Genomic DNA, 23276 nt, shown 5'->3' with positions numbered 1-23276 from the left:
TGCAATAGGTATAATAAAGATTTAATCGCAGACTTCATTGCAATGACATTTTATACTAGACACGTTATACGCCCGCTAACTTAAGAGAAAACTTGAGCGAAACTGCTTTGATAGCACACATGCACGTTTTTTATTTTACTTACCTTTACTACATAGACAAATGTTCTATAAGGGACAGAGCTATTAGAACAATGTGATAAAAAAAGACAACTAGTGTTTGACCTTGCGTTTCAAGTCTACGCAGACGTAAATATTGACCATGGAATATAGTGACCAATGATTACTTCAGTCAAAACGGGACATCGATTTTTTTAAGTCAAATACTTTTTACTTGAAAAAATATAGTTAAATACTAAAAAACACGCTTTTATGATAAAATTAACTAAAAAGTAGAAAATAATTTTCAATCTATGAATCATTTAAGGAACAGTAAATAGTATAATTGTGGAAAAAATGTGGGGCGCTTTTTACAAAACTGGTAAATGGAGCACTCCATGTTTTTTTTCATAATTATACTATATACTGTTACTTAATTGACAATGGCAACGGTTCATTTCGGAGACAACGGCACGAAGCATCGGAAAAAGGGACTGTCCCGTTAAAAACGGGACGTATGGTGGCTATCCCATTGATCCGCATGCTTGTCAAAGACAATGAAATAATGGAACAGAAGGTAAAAAATGTCCAAAACTGTCGATAATAGTTTTAGTACGTCGTTTACGTAGAAATGTTATAGTACAGTTTAACTAAATAAATAATTATTAAATAAAAATATAATTTGAAAGAATGTATCTATACAGATGTATCGACTGGTTTAAAATATATGATTTAAAAATAGTTTATATTTATTATCATAGATTAGTAAATATTACTCACTCCTAACAAGCAAAATGTACCCAGTTTTGAGAATTGAAATAGTTCTGTAAAAAAGTTTTGCCACGTCTCCGTGCTAAAATGTCTCTAAAATATTTGAAATAATTATTTATTTATTATGTAAATTACGCAGTATTAGTTATTTATTCGTATATTTTCTCTAAAAATGTTTTTATTTGTCAAGAATTCAAAAAAAGAACTTACTATTAAGCCGTTTGTGGCTTATTTCAATTTCAAGGCGGCGAAGTATCTTTACTAATCTATGTTTATTATTATCAGTTTTATTTTACACACGACCATTAATTGCAAAGTTGTGTAAATTTTATAAATGTACTAGCTGACCCAGCAAACATTGTGTTGCCATATAAATAAAAAAAATGTTAAGGGTGAACAACCCTTATCACTTAAGAGATATGAAAAATAGATAGTAGCTAATTCTCAGACTTACTGAATATGCATATAAATTTTGGTGAAAATCAGTAAAGCCGTTTCGCAGGAGTAGGTACAGTAACTAACATTGTGACATGAGAATTTTATATATAAGATTCTAATTTTACCGTGGTCTTTTTGAGGATTAATTTCTGGCTATACAAAGATTATTTATTAAATTATGTTTAGGTTAAGGAAGAAATACGACCTTAATGATTGAAATATTTATTCAATTAAAGAAATTTTAAAATACCGTATACTATCCTATATAAATTTTATGGTAATATTTTTTATTATTTACCACAGGTATCGAAGGAAATTTAAAGATTAGGATACAGAATTTCCCATATATCGATTTTATTTTATTAAAATAAACCATAAAATGTTATATTTTGACTAAAAACACACTAATATAAAAATTAAGCAGTGGGATCTTAAACTATAACATACGACATATGAACATCGTCAGATTCAATAAAATGTCACTTCTGTTCTGTTGATCTATGACCATGCATTTTGCGTCTTTATCACTTTCATTGACAAAAACATACTTTGTCTCTTTCTGGTTACTCACGTAATCATGGCGGATCGAACACGAAAAATAAACGAAATTTAATAATTTCTCTTCATTTACGTGTGATAGGTGATTCCATGAAGTTTGTTTCTTTTTCGAGCATAATTTTTGCATTTACGCATTGCACAAGAAGGCATTTTGAGGCTTTAAATTCAAAATAATGACGTTCAACGTGTTCCGTGACATTCGTGTGTATTACTACGCCGCGCGAGAGCGACTGGACTTGGCTGAAGTCGTTTTACACCACTTGCCGTATTTTGTATGTCTCAAGTTTTGCCCGCTTGTGGCGGATCTTTATATTTATAGATCAATGCTTCATTGTAAATGCTATAACGAATATAGGTCCTTACATTTACTTCTCCGAAACTGACCTTAGGAATATGAACATTTCTTTACACTACTTATTGTTTATCGAGTGCTGTAAATATTAAATTAACATATGACCCTTTATCGCTACCACAGATAACAATAACATGTCATAATAGAACTACGTAATGCCACAGTTTTGATCGTCAGTTATTTATTACGTAAGAAATAAAATAACACGATAACAATGAGAAAAATACTTGCGGCAAAGTTAAAATAATGAGTGTAAACAAATTTGTAAGTTTTGTCTAGTATTTCATAAAATAACTATGATATGACTCACAGTACAGCCGTTATTAATATTCAATCTATCCATATTTTGTCTACTAAAGATCGAAATTTGACATTCTGTAGTATGAAGTAAATATTTAGATCTTTTGTTAAGATCTTTGGTAGATAATAATGGATGCTTGCTCCATTTTCAAGATTTCTTAATCATTTTGGTTATATTCATACTACTCTTTTTAGATCTAATAGTATCCGTGCATATATTTTTTTATTTCTTTATAATAATATAAAGGGTAAGCTACTCTCAATAATATAAATGCTACGTCTAGGTACATAAAGACCTGTAATAAAACTAAGTCTGTATTTTTGTGTATAAAATAGTCAAATGTCTTTCAAACGACGTACAGGTATAATACTCCAGTTTTATCTATATAAACATTGTATAAATACAGTACATTTGCATTTAAAACGTAGGGACTTAGAACTTGTATAAACTTACTAAAATTTAACTTTCAAAAGGAACATTCAACTTGCTATAAAAACATTTAGAAGGTGGTAGAACCCTCCATGGTTTAACTCTGGCGGCACCACCACCACATCTATGTTTGTGTGTTTTTTTTATATAACATAGGAGTAGTAGACGAGCATGCAGTCCACCTGATGGTAAGTGGCTACTACCGCCTATGGACATCTGTAATCAACCCCAGATAGGATTAGATATTCCTACCTGAGGTCGGCCACAGATGCGCCGCGCCTGAGGACTAAGCTGGAACGCCTCGGAAAAGTCTGTCTCCCTTACTACACCCTTCAAAACGGAACACAGCAGCGCCTAACACTGCTGTTATTAGGTAGAATAGTTGCGGCGGTGGTGCCGCCGGAGTCGAACCACAAAGAGTTCTACCACCTTCAAAACCACGAAAGTGAAACCACAAAAGTCCCATCACGTATTTCATATTTCTTATCAAAGTAAGTTACATTCTGAATGTAGATACTCGCATTCTTTATTACGTTATTTGAGTCAATTATGTAGTGGATTGTCCCTTACCTACATACGTTAACCTCTACAAAAGCATTACAAGAATTTAAATTACAGCCTAATTGCAGAGCCAGTAAACTCCGATCGAATGCGCGGGAACCCGGTTAAAACTATTAACCTTTAGTGTACTGTATGATGTTTTAAATAAACTAAGACTAAACAGGCAAAGAAGTGTAGATTAATTCAATCAAAAGAGAAAAAACTTTTTAAAAACAAGGTTTTATTACTTGTTAATAAAATAAAAAGATATTTTTTTTTATTTATTTAATACCATAAAAATATACATTGGTTTACAATTGAAAGATATCCATATAAACCCTATGTAGGTTTGTCTTGGATCCTGGGTTACTCTCGAACTGTTACTAGAATAAATTATCGATGGATGGATACCACTCGCGTTAATATTCACGGTAGTAGCAATAGCTTCTCATCACAATTATTGTTTACGAGTTTAACTCAAACAGCAAAAAACCGGTTCGATGGGCGAGGGTCGACTTATTTGTACCTGAATATATAAGAAAAGTATCTAATGAAACACAGGATGTTACCAAACACGATTGAAACCTGATGCATTAAATATTTGCGTGTTTTATCTGACACATTTTTTATAAATAAAGGCGTTTTACATTGCTAACAAATTAGTAACAAGTAGTATTAGGTAACAAATAAAAAAATCATTACAACACCTGAAATGTTTTTTTGTTTGTCAATGATTGTGAATGTGTTACATTAACACGCTTAGCTTGCAAGATTTCATTACAAACACCGGGACAAGTGAAACTAAATAAAATCTTGTAAAAAACGTAGGTTAACAGGTTTCAATCTACACTTCTTTGTCAAGAACATAGATTAGTAAAGATACTTCGCCGCCTTGAAATTGAATGAAGCCGCAAATGGCTTATTATAGTAAGTTCTTTTTTTGAATTCTTGACAAATAAAAACATTTTTAGAGAAAATTTACGAATAAATAACTAATACTGCGTAATTTTCATAATAATTAAATAATTTATAATAATAATTTCAAATATTTTAGGGACATTTTAGCACGGAGACGTGGCAAAATTTTTTTACGCAACTGTTTCAATTCTGAAAACTGAGTACATTTTCTTGTTAAGAGTGAGTAATCTTTACTAATCTATGGTCAAGAAAAAAACTTATAAATATACTAGCTGACCCGGCAAACGTTGTGTCGCCATATAAATAAAAAATGTTAAGGGTGAACAACCCTTATCACTTAGGGGTATGAAAAATAGATAACCGATTCTCAGACCTACTGAATATGCATATTAAATTTGGTGAAAATCGGTAAAGCCATTTCGGAGGAGTACGGTAACTGACATTGTGACACGAGAATTTTATATATAAGATGAAAATAGCGATGAATTTACATACTTATGTTCATACCTACACACGTAAAATTGGCAGACGAGACCTTTTACACTTTCCTTTTTTAGATAACGACAGTCCCAGAATACATTTTCTTCTTATCAAAAAATCATATTCATCATCTATGAAAGGCGGTTGTTATCAACGATATACATATTCCAATGACAGCATTCGATCAAATTGATGATTTCTTGACAAATGACAGAGAGTACATATGATAATACTTCATGTAAAATCAACATACGTTCAAATTTTGGTCAATTTTCACTTTCAATTTTCGAGACCGTCATTTTATATTTTTATAAACATAGAATTGCCACCAAACATCAATAAGAGACATAGTCTATTTGTCACATATGTCAATACATTGTTTTATGAGAAAACATGCTGCTTCTGTATTTTAACGTCCTCAGATTTTATATGCTTTCACAAAAACTACAAATGTTCAGCTGGCGAGCAATAAATATTATGTCCTGCAATAAAATTAATTTGCCTTGCCGTATCGTGTGACACCAAGTTGCCCATAACAACGGAGCTCGAATCACGCTTAGCTTCTTAGAATTTATTAACTTTTTGACTTTTGTTCCAGGTAACAAACTGCAAACATGATCTACAGCTTCAGAAAATGCATATCAAAGCGAAAAGAAGTTCTGCTAAACCGCAGATAGGGAGATGAAATGAGCGAACGCCACGGACGCTTGTACTTGCAAATTAATTTCTAATAATTCCAAACGTTCCTCAACGACTGCTTCCAATACTTTTCCATTGGCGGTAGCTAGTATATAAACCAAGTGCCTCGCTTACAGATTCACTAAACATAGCCGAATAATTCGACAATACCTATATTTTGGAGACAAATTTGCAATGTGCTCATATTGAGTCAAAGGAAGATCTGTCTATTACTGCCTGTTAGTGCCAAAAGTTACTGAAGATGTCGCACGGCGAAGTGAAGATTGCGAAGAATGGTAATGGGACTCACGTGGAGGTCCCGAGGGAGAGGTCGGAGAGTCCGCCGCCCTCGCCAGACGGAGGGTGGGGATGGATGGTCGTCTTCGCTTCCTTTATGATCCACATAGTCAGTAAGTGCTTTATTATGTCCCTACACTTAGATCTTGCCGTTTGTAGACTTTCTTCAGCTCACATAGGTGTTTATTATTCCAGCCATTTACTTTACTGAATCTTTAAAACTATATCACACACAAGTTAGTGCAGTTATTATCGATATATTACTGTCATTGTTTCACAATCTGGTGGTCAAACATTTCAAGTAGCATCACATAATTTTTAATTTATCATCAACAACAAAACGTTATCTAAATGACGTCTACGTCCCCTCAGTTATCCTTGAAATTGCAATCAACATATTGTATACAAATTAATGTATCAATGTACGTATGTATTATGTTTATTAAGTGCTTTATATATTGTAAAAATATTCCGCAAGCCTTGTAGGCATATAAACATCTGGTAGATAGTATGAGTACCTATTCTGCCCCCTACTCGTGCGGTCTAGTATCCGTCGGCTCTTTAGCACTAGGTTTATTACTTTTAGTAGTGCGTATGAATATTTTTGAGTGCGTATGAATTTTAAAACTACTCCGAAGTCACTTTATACACTTGTCACATGTGAATTTTAAAACTACTCCGGAATCACTTTATACACTTGTCACATGGATCATCCTCATAATACTCCGCATAATACTCGACTTTTTAATTACTTATCATCAATAGTTATGACCGCTAACAACGGTAACGATATATCGAAATTGCATTAATATCGATATTTATGTCCATAATTTCACCATTTCACCATTGTAAGAATATGGCAAATGGGAATGCCATTTGCCATATTCTTACTACAGTTTGATACACAATAAACATTTCAATACAAGCTTCAATACGCTGCCCAGGTGAACAACCTCTCGCAGTTCACCGAATTTAACATAAGAACCCTAATGTAAAATTTCTTAAAAATTGCAAAAGGGTTTTACAACATTATCTCGAGCTTACTAGCAGAAAACAAATAACTATTTTCTTATAAGAAGTCATGACTTGTAAACATCAGGCCGTAGGGTATTAGCAAATGGCAATGACTGTGCAAAGTGCACGGCATATCGCCCGCCCTGAAATGAGGTCATCGCGTCTCCGCAAAAAATTATGTATATTTATCATAATGTTGACTAAGATCTATACTGGCAATGAGCCTATAAAATACAAATAAGTATGTAATCATTTAAATACAATACACCACTTAAATAGATAGCCCTTTACCAAGACAGCGCTTATCATGTCGCATAATTTTTTAAATATTAAGTCGTGAAGGTCAATATTAACATAATACATATTTCGATACTCAGTACTGTTTAAAATTTTGAGGATACTGAACTTCAAATAATATAAAAACACCACATCACCACAGCGATCCCATCAACAATCATTTAATTGTATGAGATTACAATAATGAACACATCATTTAATACCTGCGCTGATTATTAGTACACATATTTAAATCTAAATATATATAACTCAAAGGTGACTGACTGACATAGTGATCTATCAACGCAGAGCCCAAACCACTGGACGGATCGGGCTGAAATTTGGCATGCAGGTAGATGTTATGACGTAGACATCCGCTAAGAAAGGATTTTGATCAATTCTATCCCCAAGGAGATAAAATAGGGGATGAAAATATTACTTCGTAACGCGAGCGAAGCCGCGGGAAAAAGCTCGTTACGCATATAGTTCCACCAGTTTTAAATAAAGAGATCTTTAATTAACCAGGTCTTACGTAATATCACTTGATTTATAAGCTTCAAATCATCTCACTCTGTTGAAACATTGCTGAATTATCGCGTAACATAAAAATGGGCGATTTGATAACCTCATTTTTGCAACTCGGTTAAAGAATAAATAATGCCGACACTTAAAACACTTTATGTATAAAGAGGTTAACACATAAAATACAGTGTAAGACATTCTTTAATAATACAATAATATTTATAACTATGATAAACATCTGTTAGGAAGTGGGCGTATTACTAAGCGGCAATGACTGTGCAAGTACACAGCATATGCATACACAGCATATGCCCGCTCCAGACGAGGTCGCCACTTCTTTGCAATTATTAATGTTTTTAATATAATAATGTTATTTTATTGCAATGTTAACGTGTTCAGCATACCAAAAAAATAAGGTATCTCATATTAATAATATGAAACTGTCTTACTATGAACTGTTCGAATTCGAGATTAAATTTATTACCATGGAAAGTAATACAGAAAATAAAGTTATCATGTAACAAAAAAATGGGTGATGTGAAAACTTAATTTTCGTACGACGGTTCAAAGAATAAGGAATACTAACGACTCTGTTCATTTATTAACAAACAAGTATAGATAATTATGGTTTAAGAAGTTCTTTCATTATTTTAGGCATCTGTTAGATACACGACGTATCCATATCGCCCGCTCGGTAACGAGGTCGACGCTTCTTTGCAATTATTAATGTTTTTTATGACAAATTTAACGTCTTCAGCATACCAAAAAATGAGGTAATTAATATTAATAATATGAATCTATCTTTAGTGAGTTCGAATTCGAGTTTAGATTCTGACTTTTCTACTGTAGAAAGTAACACAGAACATAAAATTATCATTTAAGACGCAAATAACGGATGATTAAAAGACTTAATTTTCGTAACTCAGTTTAAAGAATAAGGAATACTGACAATGCTGTTCATTTTATAATAAAAGAGTATTGATTATTCATATATTATGGTTTAAAACGTTGTTTCATTATTTTAAGCATCTGTTATGCTGTGGGCGTTAACAAGCGGCAATGACTGTGCAAGTACACGGCATATGCATATCGTCCGTAACGAGGTCGACGCTTCTTTGCAATTGTTAATATTTTTTTATGACAAATTGAACGTCTTCAGCATACAAAAAACGGAGGTCTCTAATATTAATGATATGAATCTATCTTTAGTGACTTCTAATTCGCGATAAGATTCTCACTTTTTTACCGTAGAAAGTGATATAGAAAATGAAATTATGATGTAACAAAAAATGGGTGATGTGAAAACTTAATTTTCGTAAGTCATTTAAAAGAATAAGTAATGCCGACAATTCTGTTCATTTATTAAAAAAACTATAGATAATTATGGTTTAAGAAGTTCTTTCATTATTTTAAGCATCTGTTAGGCTGTGGGCGTATTAGCAAGCGGCAATGACTGTGCAGTACACGGCATATGCATATCGTCCGCTCGGTAACGAGGTCGACGCTTCTTTGCATTTATTAATGGATTTTATAACAAAGTTAATGTCCTAAGCGCACCTAACAAAACACTGAGGTGTTTTTTATGTTGAAGAGATATATTTCGATAGCGAGTTCAATTTAAAAGATAGTATCTGACATATTTACATTTAAAGAAGCGTAGAAAACAAAAATTATAAAGACTACGTAGATTAAATAAGTGTAATATTTACATCATTCATGTTACATCGCATTCCTGTTTGTAATTCGGGATACGTCTGTTTAATTTGCAATCACTCGTAAACTTTTTTATGGACTAATAAAATACACCCTTTAAAATCCTTAACTGTAAGCAGCACTGTAAGGGTATACAGTCTAACATGTTTCATTTAAATTTTAAGCTCTTAATCCCGAACTCATTCCGAACACGGATATGATGTCTAGACTCAGTTGCCCTAGGTCAGGGTTTAGGGAAGTCTAGACAAGCTTATATCGAAGCAAACTTCACCGTTTTGGCTACAAAAATAACAGTGCGGTAGAAAACTTGACGTAAGTTATTATACAACGAATATTTATTAGATAAAGAGCGAATTATAATATATATATATATAAATATATAATCCTGAACTTACCACTGACTGACTGACATGCCGTTCTCCATGATGCCGTCTAGGAGCGACTTTGTTGTCTATGGCGGGTTTTCTCCTCTCCCCCCCGAGGCAAAGGGAAAAATATGAGATGCCATAGATTCAAGATGGCGGCCGATTTAAAAATTTTAACTTTTTTATTTATTGACTTTATGCTGATGTTTGTTTCTTTTTCGAATAATATTCGGGTGGGCATTACGATGAAATTGGAAAAAAATGAAAAACCAAGATGGCCGCCGAGATATTTGAGTTTGAAATTTTTCAATTTTCGAGGAGTTTTTGGGAGGTCGTATCTCTTGGGATTTTTAATATTTTGTTGCCATTTTTTAAAAATTTCTCGGATATATCCTCAATTTTGCCAAATCGGATTTATTTTTTTTTTCAACAAGATGGCGGGTCGTCTGTTAGGCGATTTGTAAAATGTATGAAAAATCGGATTTTTTGAAGTGAAATATTCGGAGGTTGGCAACGTTTGAGCGATTTGCTTTGTTCGGGGCGGTCGTGGGGCTCGGTCCGAGGTGTTGCCAGGTTTGAGTTTTTTTCTCCCCACTCTTACAATTTTTCAAACTTTTCATTCAAAAATATGAAAAGTAGAAGGAGAAATATTTTTGATGAAAATTTTTCACTGGAATATTTTTTTTGGCTGTCGTAATGACATTTGACCATTTTCGTCGATGTCGACTGGCAACACTGGCCGCAGGAATTTTTTTTCAGTTTTACGAAAAATCGACTTCCTCGACCTGAAGGAGTGGTGGGGGGTGGGTTTGATGTATGAGTGGAATTTTTTGTTTGCCTCCGTGTCTATGGGAAAAATCTGAAACTTTCAAAATTCAAGATGGCGGCCGAGCTGGATTGGGCAACTTCTTTTTTTATTTTGCACCTATCCAAGATCGGTATCGTTTCCGGCTAATTTGAGGGTGACTGATACGATGAAATTAGAAAAAGTTTAAAAAAACAAGATGGCCGCCGAGATACTTGAGTTTGAAAATTTTCATTTTTCGAGGTGTGTTCGCTGGGTGGCACTGATGTGTTTTTTTAAATATTTTTTTGATTTTTTTCGTTTTTTTTCTCGGATATATGCTCAATTTTACCAAATCGGATTTATTTATTTTTTTAACCAGATGGCGGATCGTTCGTCAGGCAATTTGTAAAATGTATGAAAAATCGCATTTTTTGAAGTGAAATATTTTGAGGTTGGCAACATTTCAGCGAATCGCCTTGTATGGGGCGGTTGTGGAGCGTGACTTGAAGTGTTGCCAGGTTTAAGATTTTTTTTCTTCGTTCATACTTTTTTTGGAACTTTCCATTCAAAAATGTAAAAAGTAGAAGGAGAAATATTTTTAATGAAAATATTTTACATGGGTATTTGTCAGGGGGGTCGTAATGACATTTGACCATTTTCATCCAAATTAACTGGCAACACTGGGAGCTAGATTTTTTTTTTCACTTTTTTGACATATCGAGTAGCCCAGCCTAAACTATTGGTGGGGGGTAGTAATAATGTATGAGATATTTTTTCGGTATATTATGGTGGTTATGGGAAAAATGGGAAACATACAAAATTCAAGATGGCGGCCCTCCTGCGATTTTCAACTTTTTTTTTATTCTGGGCGCCTACCTGAGATTGGTGTCATTTTCGGCTAATTGTAGGACGACTGTTATGATAAAATTAGAAAAAATTGGAAAAACAAGATGGCCGCCGAGATATTTGACTTTGAAATCTTTCATTTTTCGAGGTGTGTTTGTGGGGTCGTAGCGCGGTGGTTTTATTAATATTTTTTCGACATTTTTGTTTTCTTGGCCGGAGTGTATCCTCAATTTTATCATATGGCAATATTATTTTTTTAAACCAGATGGCGCACCTTGTGTCAGCCATTTTGTAAAATGTACGAAAAAATGCATTTTTCGAAGTGAAATATTTTGAGGTTGGCAACATTTGAGCGAGTCGCTTTGTACTGGGCGGTCACGGAGCTCGGCTCGAAGTGTTGCCAGGTAATGTTTTTTTTTCATCGTTCATACATTTTTTGGAACTTTCCATTCAAAAATGCAAAAAGTAGAAGGAGAAATATTTTTAATGAAATTTTTTCACAGAACTATTTTTTTTGGGTGCCATAATGACATTTGACCATTTTCATCTTAATCAACTGGCAACACTGGGATACAGAATTTTTTTTCACGATTTTCACTTTTTGAGTCCTTGGGCGGAAACCGTGGACAGAGCATATAAGTAATGTAAGGGAGATATTTTTTAATTTAAATGGACCCTATGTAAAAAATCGAAAATCCAATGTTGCCATATACAAAAAAAATGTTTTCATACAAATGCATTTTCTACAGGATTATCGAAGATTTCAAGCTGTTGCCGCCATTTGACGTCATTTTTTTGTATGAGGCGCTTAATGGCACTTATAGACTGTACCAATGTGTAAAACAACATTTCAGTGTTGCCATACAAAAAATAATAATTTTCATACATGTGCATTATTGTATGTCACATTTCAAGCTGTTGTAAATTTTTGACAACGTTATAATGTATGACGCGTTTGTATGTACTAATAGACTGCACATTTTGGTAAAAAAATATTTTAGTGTTGCCATACAAAAAATATTAATTTTCATACATATGTATTTTTGTATGTAATATTTCAAGCTGTTGTATTGTATTGGTAACATTAGAATGTATGAGGCGTTTGTACGTACTAATATTGTGCACATTTTGATTAAAAATATTTTAGTGTTGCCATACAAAAAATAATAATTTTCATACATTTGTATTTTTGTACGTGGTGTTTCGGGCTGTTGTCTCCCTTTAAAGACCCCCACCACCATGCCCAGCGTCACTAAACGTCAGTGTTCTGTATGAGGCGTTTAATGGTACTTATAGACTGTATAAATTGGTGAGAAAATATTTCAGTGTTGCCATACAAAAAATAATAATTTTCATACAAGTGCATTTTTGTATGCCATATTTCAAGCTGTTGTAAATTTTTGACTACGTTATAATGTATCACGCGATTGTAGGTACTAATAGACTTCACATTTTGGTAACAAAATATTTAAGTGTTGCCATATAAAAAATAATAATTTTCATATATATGTATTTTTGGAAGCAATATTTCAAGCTGTTGTCTTCTGTTGATATCATTAGAATGTATGAGGCGTTTGTAGGTACTAATATTCTGCACATTTTGATAAAAAAATATTTTAGTGTGGCCATACAAAAAATAATAATTTTCATACATTTGTATATTTGTACGTGGTGTTTCGGGCTGTTGTCTCCCTTTAAAGACCCCCACCACCATGCCCAGCGTCACTAAACGTCAGTGTTCTGTATGAGGCGTTTAATGGTACTTATAGACTGTATAAATTGGTGAGAAAATATTTCAGTGTTGCCATACAAAAAATAATAATTTTCATACAAGTGCATTTTTGTATGCCATATTTCAAGCTGTTGTAAATTTTTGACTACGTTATTATGTATCACGCGATTGTAGGTACTAATAGACTTCACATTTTGGTAACAAAATATTTAAGTGTTGCCATATAAAAAATAATAATTTTCATATATATGTATTTTTGTATGCAATATTTCAAGCTGTTGCCTTCTATTGATATCATTAGAATGTATGAGGCGTTTGTAGTTACTAATATTCTGCACATTTTGATAAAAAAATATTTTAGTGTTGTCATACAAGAAATAATAATTTTCATACAAGTGCATTTTTGTATACCATATTTCAAGCTGTTGTAAATTTTTGACTACGTTATAATGTATCACGCGATTGTAGGTACTAATAGACTTCACATTTTGGTAACAAAATATTTAAGTGTTGCCATATAAAAAATAATAATTTTCATATATATGTATTTTTGTATGCAATATTTCAAGCTGTTGCCTTCTATTGATATCATTAGAATGTATGAGGCGTTTGTAGGTACTAATATTCTGCACATTTTGATAAAAAAATATTTTAGTGTTGTCATACAAGAAATAACAATTTTATAAATAGTTATTTTTGTATGTAATATTTCAAGCTTTTGTCTCCTTATTATGTCTTTAAAATGTATGGCTTATAGACAAAAAAAACACGACCCAAATTCTTGGTATTTTGCAAATATTAACTCATATCTTTTCCAAACAGCCCCAATCAGAATTAATAAAACTTCAATATAGGGGAAAAAATGTAAAAAAATTTTGCACGCAAAACTAAAGAAGACAACCGTTCCGCGAGCTGCTTTAGCAGCGAGCGCACACAAGCGATACCTAGTTATAATATAAACAGTTAAAAGCAACGAACCAAAATGAATATATAAGGGTGCATGGGCGACGGAAAGTAAGTAGATAGGCAAAATACATCTCTGAAATGGTTATTAGCGAAATAAAAGTCGCCAGGACCAAATAATCTGGTCCCTGTAGTTCCGGGACCAGAATAGGGCTACGGTATCTCCTGCCTGTCGTAAGAGGCGACTAAAAGGGGCTTCCGGGGTTGCGGGTCGTAAGAGTGGGAGCTCGAACCGCCCGGACAGCGACCCCGGGAAGGACGGCGGTATGTGTGGTCGCATACCGTTGTGCACACCAGACGGTGTGGCGAGCGTCACGCTCACCTGGGAGGAGCCCGATGGGGCAACGCGCTAAGAGGACTCCGGTTGCGTTCCTCTGGAGATCCCGGAGTCCTCTACGCAGCGCAGAGGACGGCCACCGGGGGGGTTTTAGTGCGGTAAGAATCCCACATAACCCCGTGCCGCTCCTACGGCACAGGGTACCTTTTGAAGGTTTCCCCCTCGTAACAAAAAAAAAAAAAAGGACCAAATAATCTATATAAAACCATTTCTATAGTGCGCGCTACGCCCCTGGGGGCCTACCACCATCTTTTAAAGAACATCATAGTTCAGGAAAGTTTTATTTCAATCAACAACATTTTGTTTCGTACCACAAACTCCTTAAAACAGTTTTTTTATTCCTCCCGAGCGATATAGTCAATTGTCATATTTTGCTTTAAAAAAATAAAGTAAAATAAAATTTCCAGCAAAAAAAGAATTAATAATTTCGACCGACATCATACAAAACTGCTTATTGTAATATTATAAAAACGATCTTACTTTAACGAGGACGTGGTACGAAATTTCAATGTATTAATAAACTAATATTGTTTTAAGAGATGGTAGTAGGTCCCCTGCACCTCCCTGAAAATAATCCTGCTGGAGCCCATGGGTATAAAACCTTACGTATCTTAAGTATATTTTGTATTGGATCGTGAGTTTCCTACTTGTTTCACACCTACTTCATAAATCTCAAGTAGTTTTATGTTGCAATATCTAGTTCATTCATTTACAGACAATTTTCCTTATTTGAGTAATCGTAATTATTCTTAACAAAACAACCACTTAAGCACAACTCGTTCACCGCATTATCATTCTAAACCAAACAATACGATGATGTTAATCCTGTGTGTGTAATGATTAATACAAAGTGTGTGAAAGTGATATCATGCGTACACACGAGAAATTGCGCAAACGAGGGGCGGTACAGGCGCCGTACACCCGCCCACGCTGAGGTTTATCAAACATCGACCATGTGTAGGACGGACTCCCATGTGAAGGGTTCCGTAACGTGCAATATTTAATACTACATCAATATAAAAAATAAAAGAACTAGTTGTATATATTGCTATTATTTAGATCTAAATGCATAAATAAATAAATTTCAGAAATGCTGAAATACGCTGAAAAAACGGTTACTTGTGAAGAAAATAGAGGTCAGGCTTTTTAACTTTTTTGTTTTGTTATTTTTTTATGGTAAATTAGTAACACGCTGTAAAATGTTTAAATGTCTTCCAATAACGTATGTGCTGTGTAAGGACAGACATTGGAACCTTAGTTATAGTGTTCCGTTAGCTGCCTTTGAGTACAGTACCCTTACCATGAGTTTTTACGTTTTGACAAATATGACTGTTTTGGTATTTGTTTACGTATTTGCCATACAATTTCCAATCAGCACCTCTAGCGGATTGTATCAGAACTATAGTGTCAGTAACTTAACATTAAATTTCTAAATTGACAAAATGGCGCTTTATGTTTAGTCCCTCTTTTTGGCGAACATGTGAGGAAGACAAAAAGTTCATCGTCACTTGAGCACTTACTTATTGTCACGTTTACTTAGTCTACTGAAGCAAACGGAACATAATAATGGTTTGAGTAAACGTAACGTAAAATTGTGGGATGTTCTAAAAACTCATGGTAAGGGTACAGTACCCTAAAAATAGACCGTTTTACCGCGCAGTTGAAGGAATTAGTAACGTGACGTTTCATTAATACGTCATAAATTATAATAAGTTACTACTACAATGTTTAATTAATGGAATAATTTAGTTCTGATTTATCTAGTTCTAACCGACTAAATAAATAAATCCACTACTATCAGTAGAACGCCGGGAAGTTAAATGATAAGTAAATTCGTATTTACAATGGAATTAAATGTTTCCGGGAAATGTAATTAGAGTTATTAGGTACCTACTTAACTATCTATCATAGTTATTATAATTGGATAACAAGATAAGGAGTCCTATTCATAAATTGTTTTATATAACGTTTTAAAACACTATAAACCATTAAAACAATGTTATGCAAGTATTAAAAATTAATTATCACATGTATAACAGGGAAACCTATGCGCCTGACAGTTTAAAAAAATCTCAAAGGTGTGTACAGTCTATTCGGCCTAAATCCTTTTGACTATCATAAGAGACTAGCAGTGGCACAGTTATAAGTTTACTGCAGTAAAGTAAAATTAATTTATTAAAAAAGTAAAAAATATAAATTGATTTTAGAATGACGTCACTAATCCCATCATGCCAATGCATGCAATCACAATTGATCCGAACCAAACCTGTATGCAAAATTTTAGCTTAGTAAATTGGGATTAACTGGTTTAAAATTCAATTGCACGATTTGAAATTCAAATACATACGAAGTAACAAGGCAACAAATAAGAGCTTTTTATAAAATAATATTATAAATCATCATCATCAACCCATTACCGTCACACTGCTGGGCAAGGGTCTCATTTCAGAATGAAACGGATTAGTAGAAGTGCGAATTGGTAGACTTCACATACTTTTAAAAACTTTTCTTAACGTTTCTCACGTATGCACGTATCCTCACGATATTTTCCTTCACCGTTTAAGCAAGTGATAATTAATTTCTAATACACACATAAACTCGAAAAATCAGAGGTTCGTGCCTGGGATTTGAACCTCGACCTCTTGATCTCGAGGCCGCGTTTTTAACGACCAGGTTATCACTGCTATAATATACATCGTGTGAACTTAGTAATAAAAATTAACCCCATTTTTGGCGACTATTAAACAGTCAGTGAATACCAGAAGTAATTAGTTTGACCAGACTAAACTTGAATCATCATGACATTATCATTTATGTAATTACGTTGTTATCAACTAGTACTACAATCATTTATTACTTGTATTGATAATGGCATATTTTTGATAAAAAAATCTGATTTCATACATAATTAATGTTGTCAAAAATATTTTGGGTTTGTCGCAAAAAAAGCAAGATTCAATTCCTGAATTACACTGGTTAGTAACAGGTTTTGAAACTCATTTCTCTTTTACCCTTTTGGCGTGATGAATACCAACTCGACTCGATTCAAATACCCAATAACCAATAACCTCGTTTTTAGGGTTCCGTGTCCAAAGGGTAAAACCGGAACCCTATTACTAAGACTTCGCTGTCTGGCCGTCTGTCTGTCTCTATCTCTGGAACCTTAATAGATAGACACTTGATTTTTACAGAGAATGTATAACCACCGCTAAAACAAGAAATACTGGAACTAAAAAAAGTTTAATATAAAAAGGGGTCCCCATACAACAGACCGATCTTTTTCGGTTGATAACTGTTGAACCGTTATAAGTAGACAGTTCAAATTTTCACAATGATGTACTTCAATGGCTGCTATAATAACAAATACTAAAAAATGGTGGTACGGAACCCTCCGGGTGCGAGTTCGACTTACACTTGGTCAGTTATTTTACTAATTTTATGCACATTTTAAGTATCTATACATTTTTTTGAAATAAACATGAACCCATAAAAACTGAAACCTTAATCTACTTAAGTTTACTGTTCTTAAAATAAACATAACGTAAATCCCTTTGTGAATGAAAGCCGATTTTCCGCTCCCGGAGTTGTTACTCTCTTACTCTTTGAAGGACGAAGATATTCTTGTTTCGTTGCTTGTACTAAACCATTAATGCTTACACAACTCATTTTTTATGTAAACGCTTTTCGCGTAATGTATCTCGATTTACTCGACTTTATTATATTCAGGCATCTAATAGGTAAAGTACAGGTTAAGTCGGCCTCTTGATCGAGGAGTCCGAGGTTCAAATCCCAGGCACGCACCTCGATTTTTTCAAATTATATGCGTATTAGAAATTAATTATCACTTGCTTAAACCGATATATATAATTTTCAAAGTTATATGAACCTACATATGAACCTGAGAAATCTTAAAAAAAATAGTTTTTAAGGTTATGTGAAGTGTACCAATACGCACTTGGCTAGCGCCGTGAACTAGGGCCTAATCCTTTTCATTATGAGAGGAGACCCGTGCCCAGCAGTGGGACAGTAATAGGTTGATGATGATGATCATGCTGATGATGATGAGATATGCTAACAGTTATTATTATAACGAGTTGCCACGATGAGCTGTGTTCACCCATTTCACACGAAAACTCTATGATGCTGGAATAAAAGTAACGTTTGCTGTTCGTAAAGAAGTCAATCTATATTTAACCGTAAAAATCACGTCACGTCACGATCCATTAACCCTTTCCATATATTCCATATGTTCAAGGGCGTCCCTTATCAAAAAAATACCTTGATGACTACATTAGGTACTGGTCGGATTTATTTCACTCTCATTTTTATACGGGTATAACCCCTGTACCGAAACTGATATGTATATATTTTTGCTGTATTTTTTATAATATAGGAGTAGCAGACGCTGTCTTGACTGATACTAGACGCAGTCGAGCATGCAGTCCACCTGATGATAAGTGGCTACTGCCGCCCATGGACATCTGTAAGCCCAGAAACGATATGTATTCCTACCTGATCGGCTACAGGATGCGTCGCTACCTCTGAGAACTAAGCTGAGCCTCGGAAAAGTATGTCTCCCTTACCACACCGGTCAAACCACAGCGGAGTAGAACCACAAAGGGTTCTACCACTTTTAATATACATTACACATACAAAAATATCACGCCAAACTCAACAACTCTTTTTCAATTGTTTGACATTCAGAATTTTCGGATTTATTCTAAATTTAGCTCATCCAGTGTGACATATCTGTATCGGGAAAATAATGATATTGGCTACTTTGTTACACAGTAGGCGCTAGGATAAGATAAAGTATAAGAGAGTAGATAAAAGATAATATAGAGAGATAAGCCGCGAGGAAGTCGTAATCTATATGAAATTGTTTTACGAAGCAGTCTACAAATTATTAAGTCAATATTACCAACTTCTGTTTGAAATGGGTCGTTTGCTTGAATCTCCTTTATTCTCACACCCAATCTGACGACTCATTGTAACTTCCCATGAACTGAGTCGTTAATCAACTTCTCGCGTGACAGGCAGTTCGCTATTACCACGGTAGCAGACTAAGAGCGGGCGCCAAAAATGGGAATTTATGAGAAAACTACTGCAGTGAAACGGCTGTAAGCTGAGTCAGACTAGACTTAGTTCGTATCGATAAAACATCCCTTTAGAAGGGGACTATTAAAGTAATATTAAGGGGAACGTTAGTATAACGAGTGTTCAGCGCATGTCTGAAAATTTGAATATCTCAATATATCTGCTATAGTGACATTTTCAAGATAAGTAGATTATCAATAAGATCGAGTACGCAGTTTTATCATAAGCCGGCTTTAGATCATATTTCTAGGATTTTGATCAAATGTCTTTGTTCTACGGCCTAAAAATATAAACATATGAGGAGCCTAAGCAACATTTCTAGGATATAAGGAATTATATCGTAGCTCGTGTGAATCGCTTTACACGAAGTATTACAAGCCTCCGTTATACCCATACCCTAAATAAATATACGCGTAAAAAGGGTAAAATACGTTCAATATAACTTATTAAACAAATAATTTAGGACATCTATTTCCTATTCAGAAGAACACAATGAAAAATAGACAACGCAATAAAAACGCTTTCGTGTAAATGACAAGAGATATTTTCGTGTACTTTCATTCTCACAAAATCATAAAATCTGCATAGGTCTATCATTAGACTGGGGATACCGTGGCCGCGTGAATTATACGACATGAATAATGCAACAGTTTTATTTGAAGTAAAGAATATTCTTTTCGTTTTACACGATTTTCATGGAAAAGAAGCGGCACAAGAAACCATAATGTTAAAGAGACGTTTAGTTTCCGCCTCAAATTTGCATAGGTCTGACAATCATTGAATCGAGTCCGCCTTAGTATCATTTTACCGAAATAAATAATACAGTAGCCCCATTGGACTGAAGTAGGATTTTTTTCTATATATTACTCATACTTTTACACTGAAAACAATCTAACTGAATATCACGAACTCTGGGGTAATCGACGATCAAACTTTGCAAAAAGAATTTGCGGATTATGGTTAGCAATATTTATCTATTTCAATCAAACAAGAACAAATTTCACTTGATATAGCATCTTTCTTAAATTTCGTATTATATTACCTATGATCTACATTTATTTAAATAAAATCAATTCGAAAATTCTTCATTTCCTAACTTTAAAGTCCGTAACGTTACAGCTCTCTGTTCACTGTTCGCAGTAAAACCGACACTATCGAGGTAATGTGTGTTATCGTCGTAAATGCAACCATTACCTTTATTACGGATATCCCAGATCTAGTTTTTTCTGCGTGAGATTAAATGTTCCGGTAAGTCGTTAAATTTTAAATTGCTGATCGTATGAACATTGGCGTAACAACACAATGTGGGGTCCTTAGCAATTTTTCAAGTAGGGTTCTGAATTATATATGAAGGTCGAAATTTTATAAACTTCACTGCAAAAGTTAAAGTCTAACTAACCAGGCCTCTTGGGGCTTTTTGCTGGGGAACATGGTCAGTTTGTCAGTTTTGTTACCCTGATCTCGTAGATAAGATGTCTTTCTATTCTATTTCTATTTAATTGGAATCCTTACAAAGGGTATGTTGCATCATGTAACTTTAATGTTTACAAATGCCTAACCAACCGTCAAATCCATAGTAAAAAAATATTAATTGCACCATTTTAATTAAGGTTAAGGAAGTTACGTCATAATTAATACTTAAAATTGAACTATAATTGAACTATCTTTGAAAATATAATGATGTTATTTATGGAACAGATCTCATAACAATATACCACGTGTGCTAGCACAAGGAATATCGCTATGGCCTATGGTTTGGTTTGGTTCATAGCTTTGACCAATCAAAACGACTTTGTCGCACGAAATCTGCCACGCAAGTGCAACTAAAGTGTCACTTTTGACAAATGCTCCAGCGTGTAACTTTCCTTTGTAGCAATACTGAGCGCTTCGGAATGTTTGCTACTGGCTAGAGCGAATGGCATTGTTACATCACGAACGAAAGGTATATAAGAGTACACGCTATGGCGGTATTAGCAAATACTTTACTGAACTTTATACCTATGTAAATACAATTTATTTTTTACCCCTTTGCGGAAGGTAATGTTTCTCGAGCGTATGTAAATATGTATATGAGAATGTTTGTATTATTATTTTGTACTGCAGTCCAACCGATTGACGGATTTAACATATGAGGTGTCGTTAGATTCGTTTAAAATTTGAGAGTACCATACAAAACAATACAATACAATACAAAAATTCTTTATTGCACAACAAAGACAAAATAAAATAAACAATAACAAATAATTAAGGGTACAACAGGCGGCCTTATCACTAAAATAGCGATCTCTTCCAGACAACCATTGATTTTAAGATAACATAATTCAGTAGCAACTGAAACAGGGTAGTGTGTACAAAATGTATGTATAGTATTATAGGCTATATTTTAAACAGTCGATTTTTATAGTAATTCTTTAATTGTTATATTATTTGATGCATATGGTCTACAAAGACGGTTAAACATCGGACAGCCGGTGTCTCTATGGGCGAAATAGTGTTTATATAATTTAGTTTTAAAAACATTGAATTATTTATCTCGACTTTTTGGCATTTAGGAAAATGTTGTTTTAGGATCTTACTCGATAGCAAACTTTCATTAAATCAACTTTTGAAGTTATTTATTATTTATGTTCAAACAACAAATAATATTGGTACTTTGGTACATTTCAGATCGACTCATTTTTCGTTAGAATGAATCCTAAGATTCCTGGCCAATAAATTTTATTACTCAGCTGGACTGCCGCCATAAAAATAAGAATCCAATAATCAAAGTTATGACCAACAGCAAACACTCCAACATACATAATTTTAAGGTTGTTCTTTCACAATATAACCGTGAGGCATATGGTAGTAGACTATATTGAACAAGACATAGACATTCAACACACATAATACATATGTGTGTTGAATGTCTTTATGTCTTGGTACACAAACAAACTTGTACTATATATTACTGTCACGGCTAAGGATCTGCATTTGATTCCCGAAGACAAGAAACTATCAATATTATTGCATTGGGTGTATATCACGTCTAAAAGGATAGTTTTTTACGTATTATTTGATTGGTGTAATCAAGATACATCGCACAATTTAAGTTCATCTCTTCCATATTCTTACATTATTAATTATAATAACCAGTGATTAGTTGATTACTTTCTAACTAGAGTATTTTTATGACTATTACGCATTACAACCGTTTATGAATATCTTTTGTTATGTATGAAGTAGCATTCCATTGCTAATCTTATCGAATGCAATTTTAAAGGACCTAAATCGGCGTGTATACCAAATCTCGCGATATAATGAAATAAAGTACCTAATATAAAAAAAAAAACATTTTTCTTTCCATAAATAAAATAATAAAACACGATCGTCATATAAATATTTGATTGATATCCTAGAACCCCATTTTTTTAAGCCATACGGGAAAAAAAATGCCTACGCTGAGTATCAAAACATTGCGGTTTCTACGAGTCAGGCCTTTAGGCCTGACTCGATTATGATTATGAAAATGTTTACATTTTCATAATCATAATTATTATTTCCATAATGTAGTCAAAGAAGCGTGAAGTTTATTAATCTGCTTTTGATCCCCATGGGCATAGCTATTGCCTTCAGTTGCGTAGCTCGGGTTCGCAATTGCAGAAACGAATTGTTCAACGGAAAAGAAAAAAGGTCGCCTAGTCCCTGAAATTTGTTTACAAAAAAGGTTCTTTTATTTGAATATTTTTTGTCTCGCCTATGCTGGGGCTAGGCGGCAATCTGGAGT

At 33.8% G+C, this 23276-nt stretch overlaps 1 protein-coding gene across 1 annotated transcript in view; it reads left to right on the top strand.

Moving 5' to 3' along the window:
• Mct1 (Monocarboxylate transporter 1) overlaps positions 1 to 23276 on the top strand; it is a 48745-nt gene that overhangs the window by 10563 nt on the left and 14906 nt on the right. The window contains exon 2 of the mRNA XM_073080859.1: positions 5482 to 5971. Coding sequence (XP_072936960.1) covers positions 5824 to 5971 — 148 coding nt within the window. The 5' untranslated portion in view covers positions 5482 to 5823. The remainder of the gene's footprint in view (positions 1 to 5481; positions 5972 to 23276) is intronic.

Source organism: Epargyreus clarus, unplaced genomic scaffold (assembly GCF_041222505.1).
Source record: "Epargyreus clarus isolate Ecla_fem2 unplaced genomic scaffold, WU_Ecla_fem_2.2 ptg000015l, whole genome shotgun sequence".
Lineage (NCBI taxonomy): Eukaryota > Metazoa > Arthropoda > Insecta > Lepidoptera > Hesperiidae > Epargyreus > Epargyreus clarus.
This window is presented reverse-complemented; position numbering and strand designations above follow the sequence as displayed.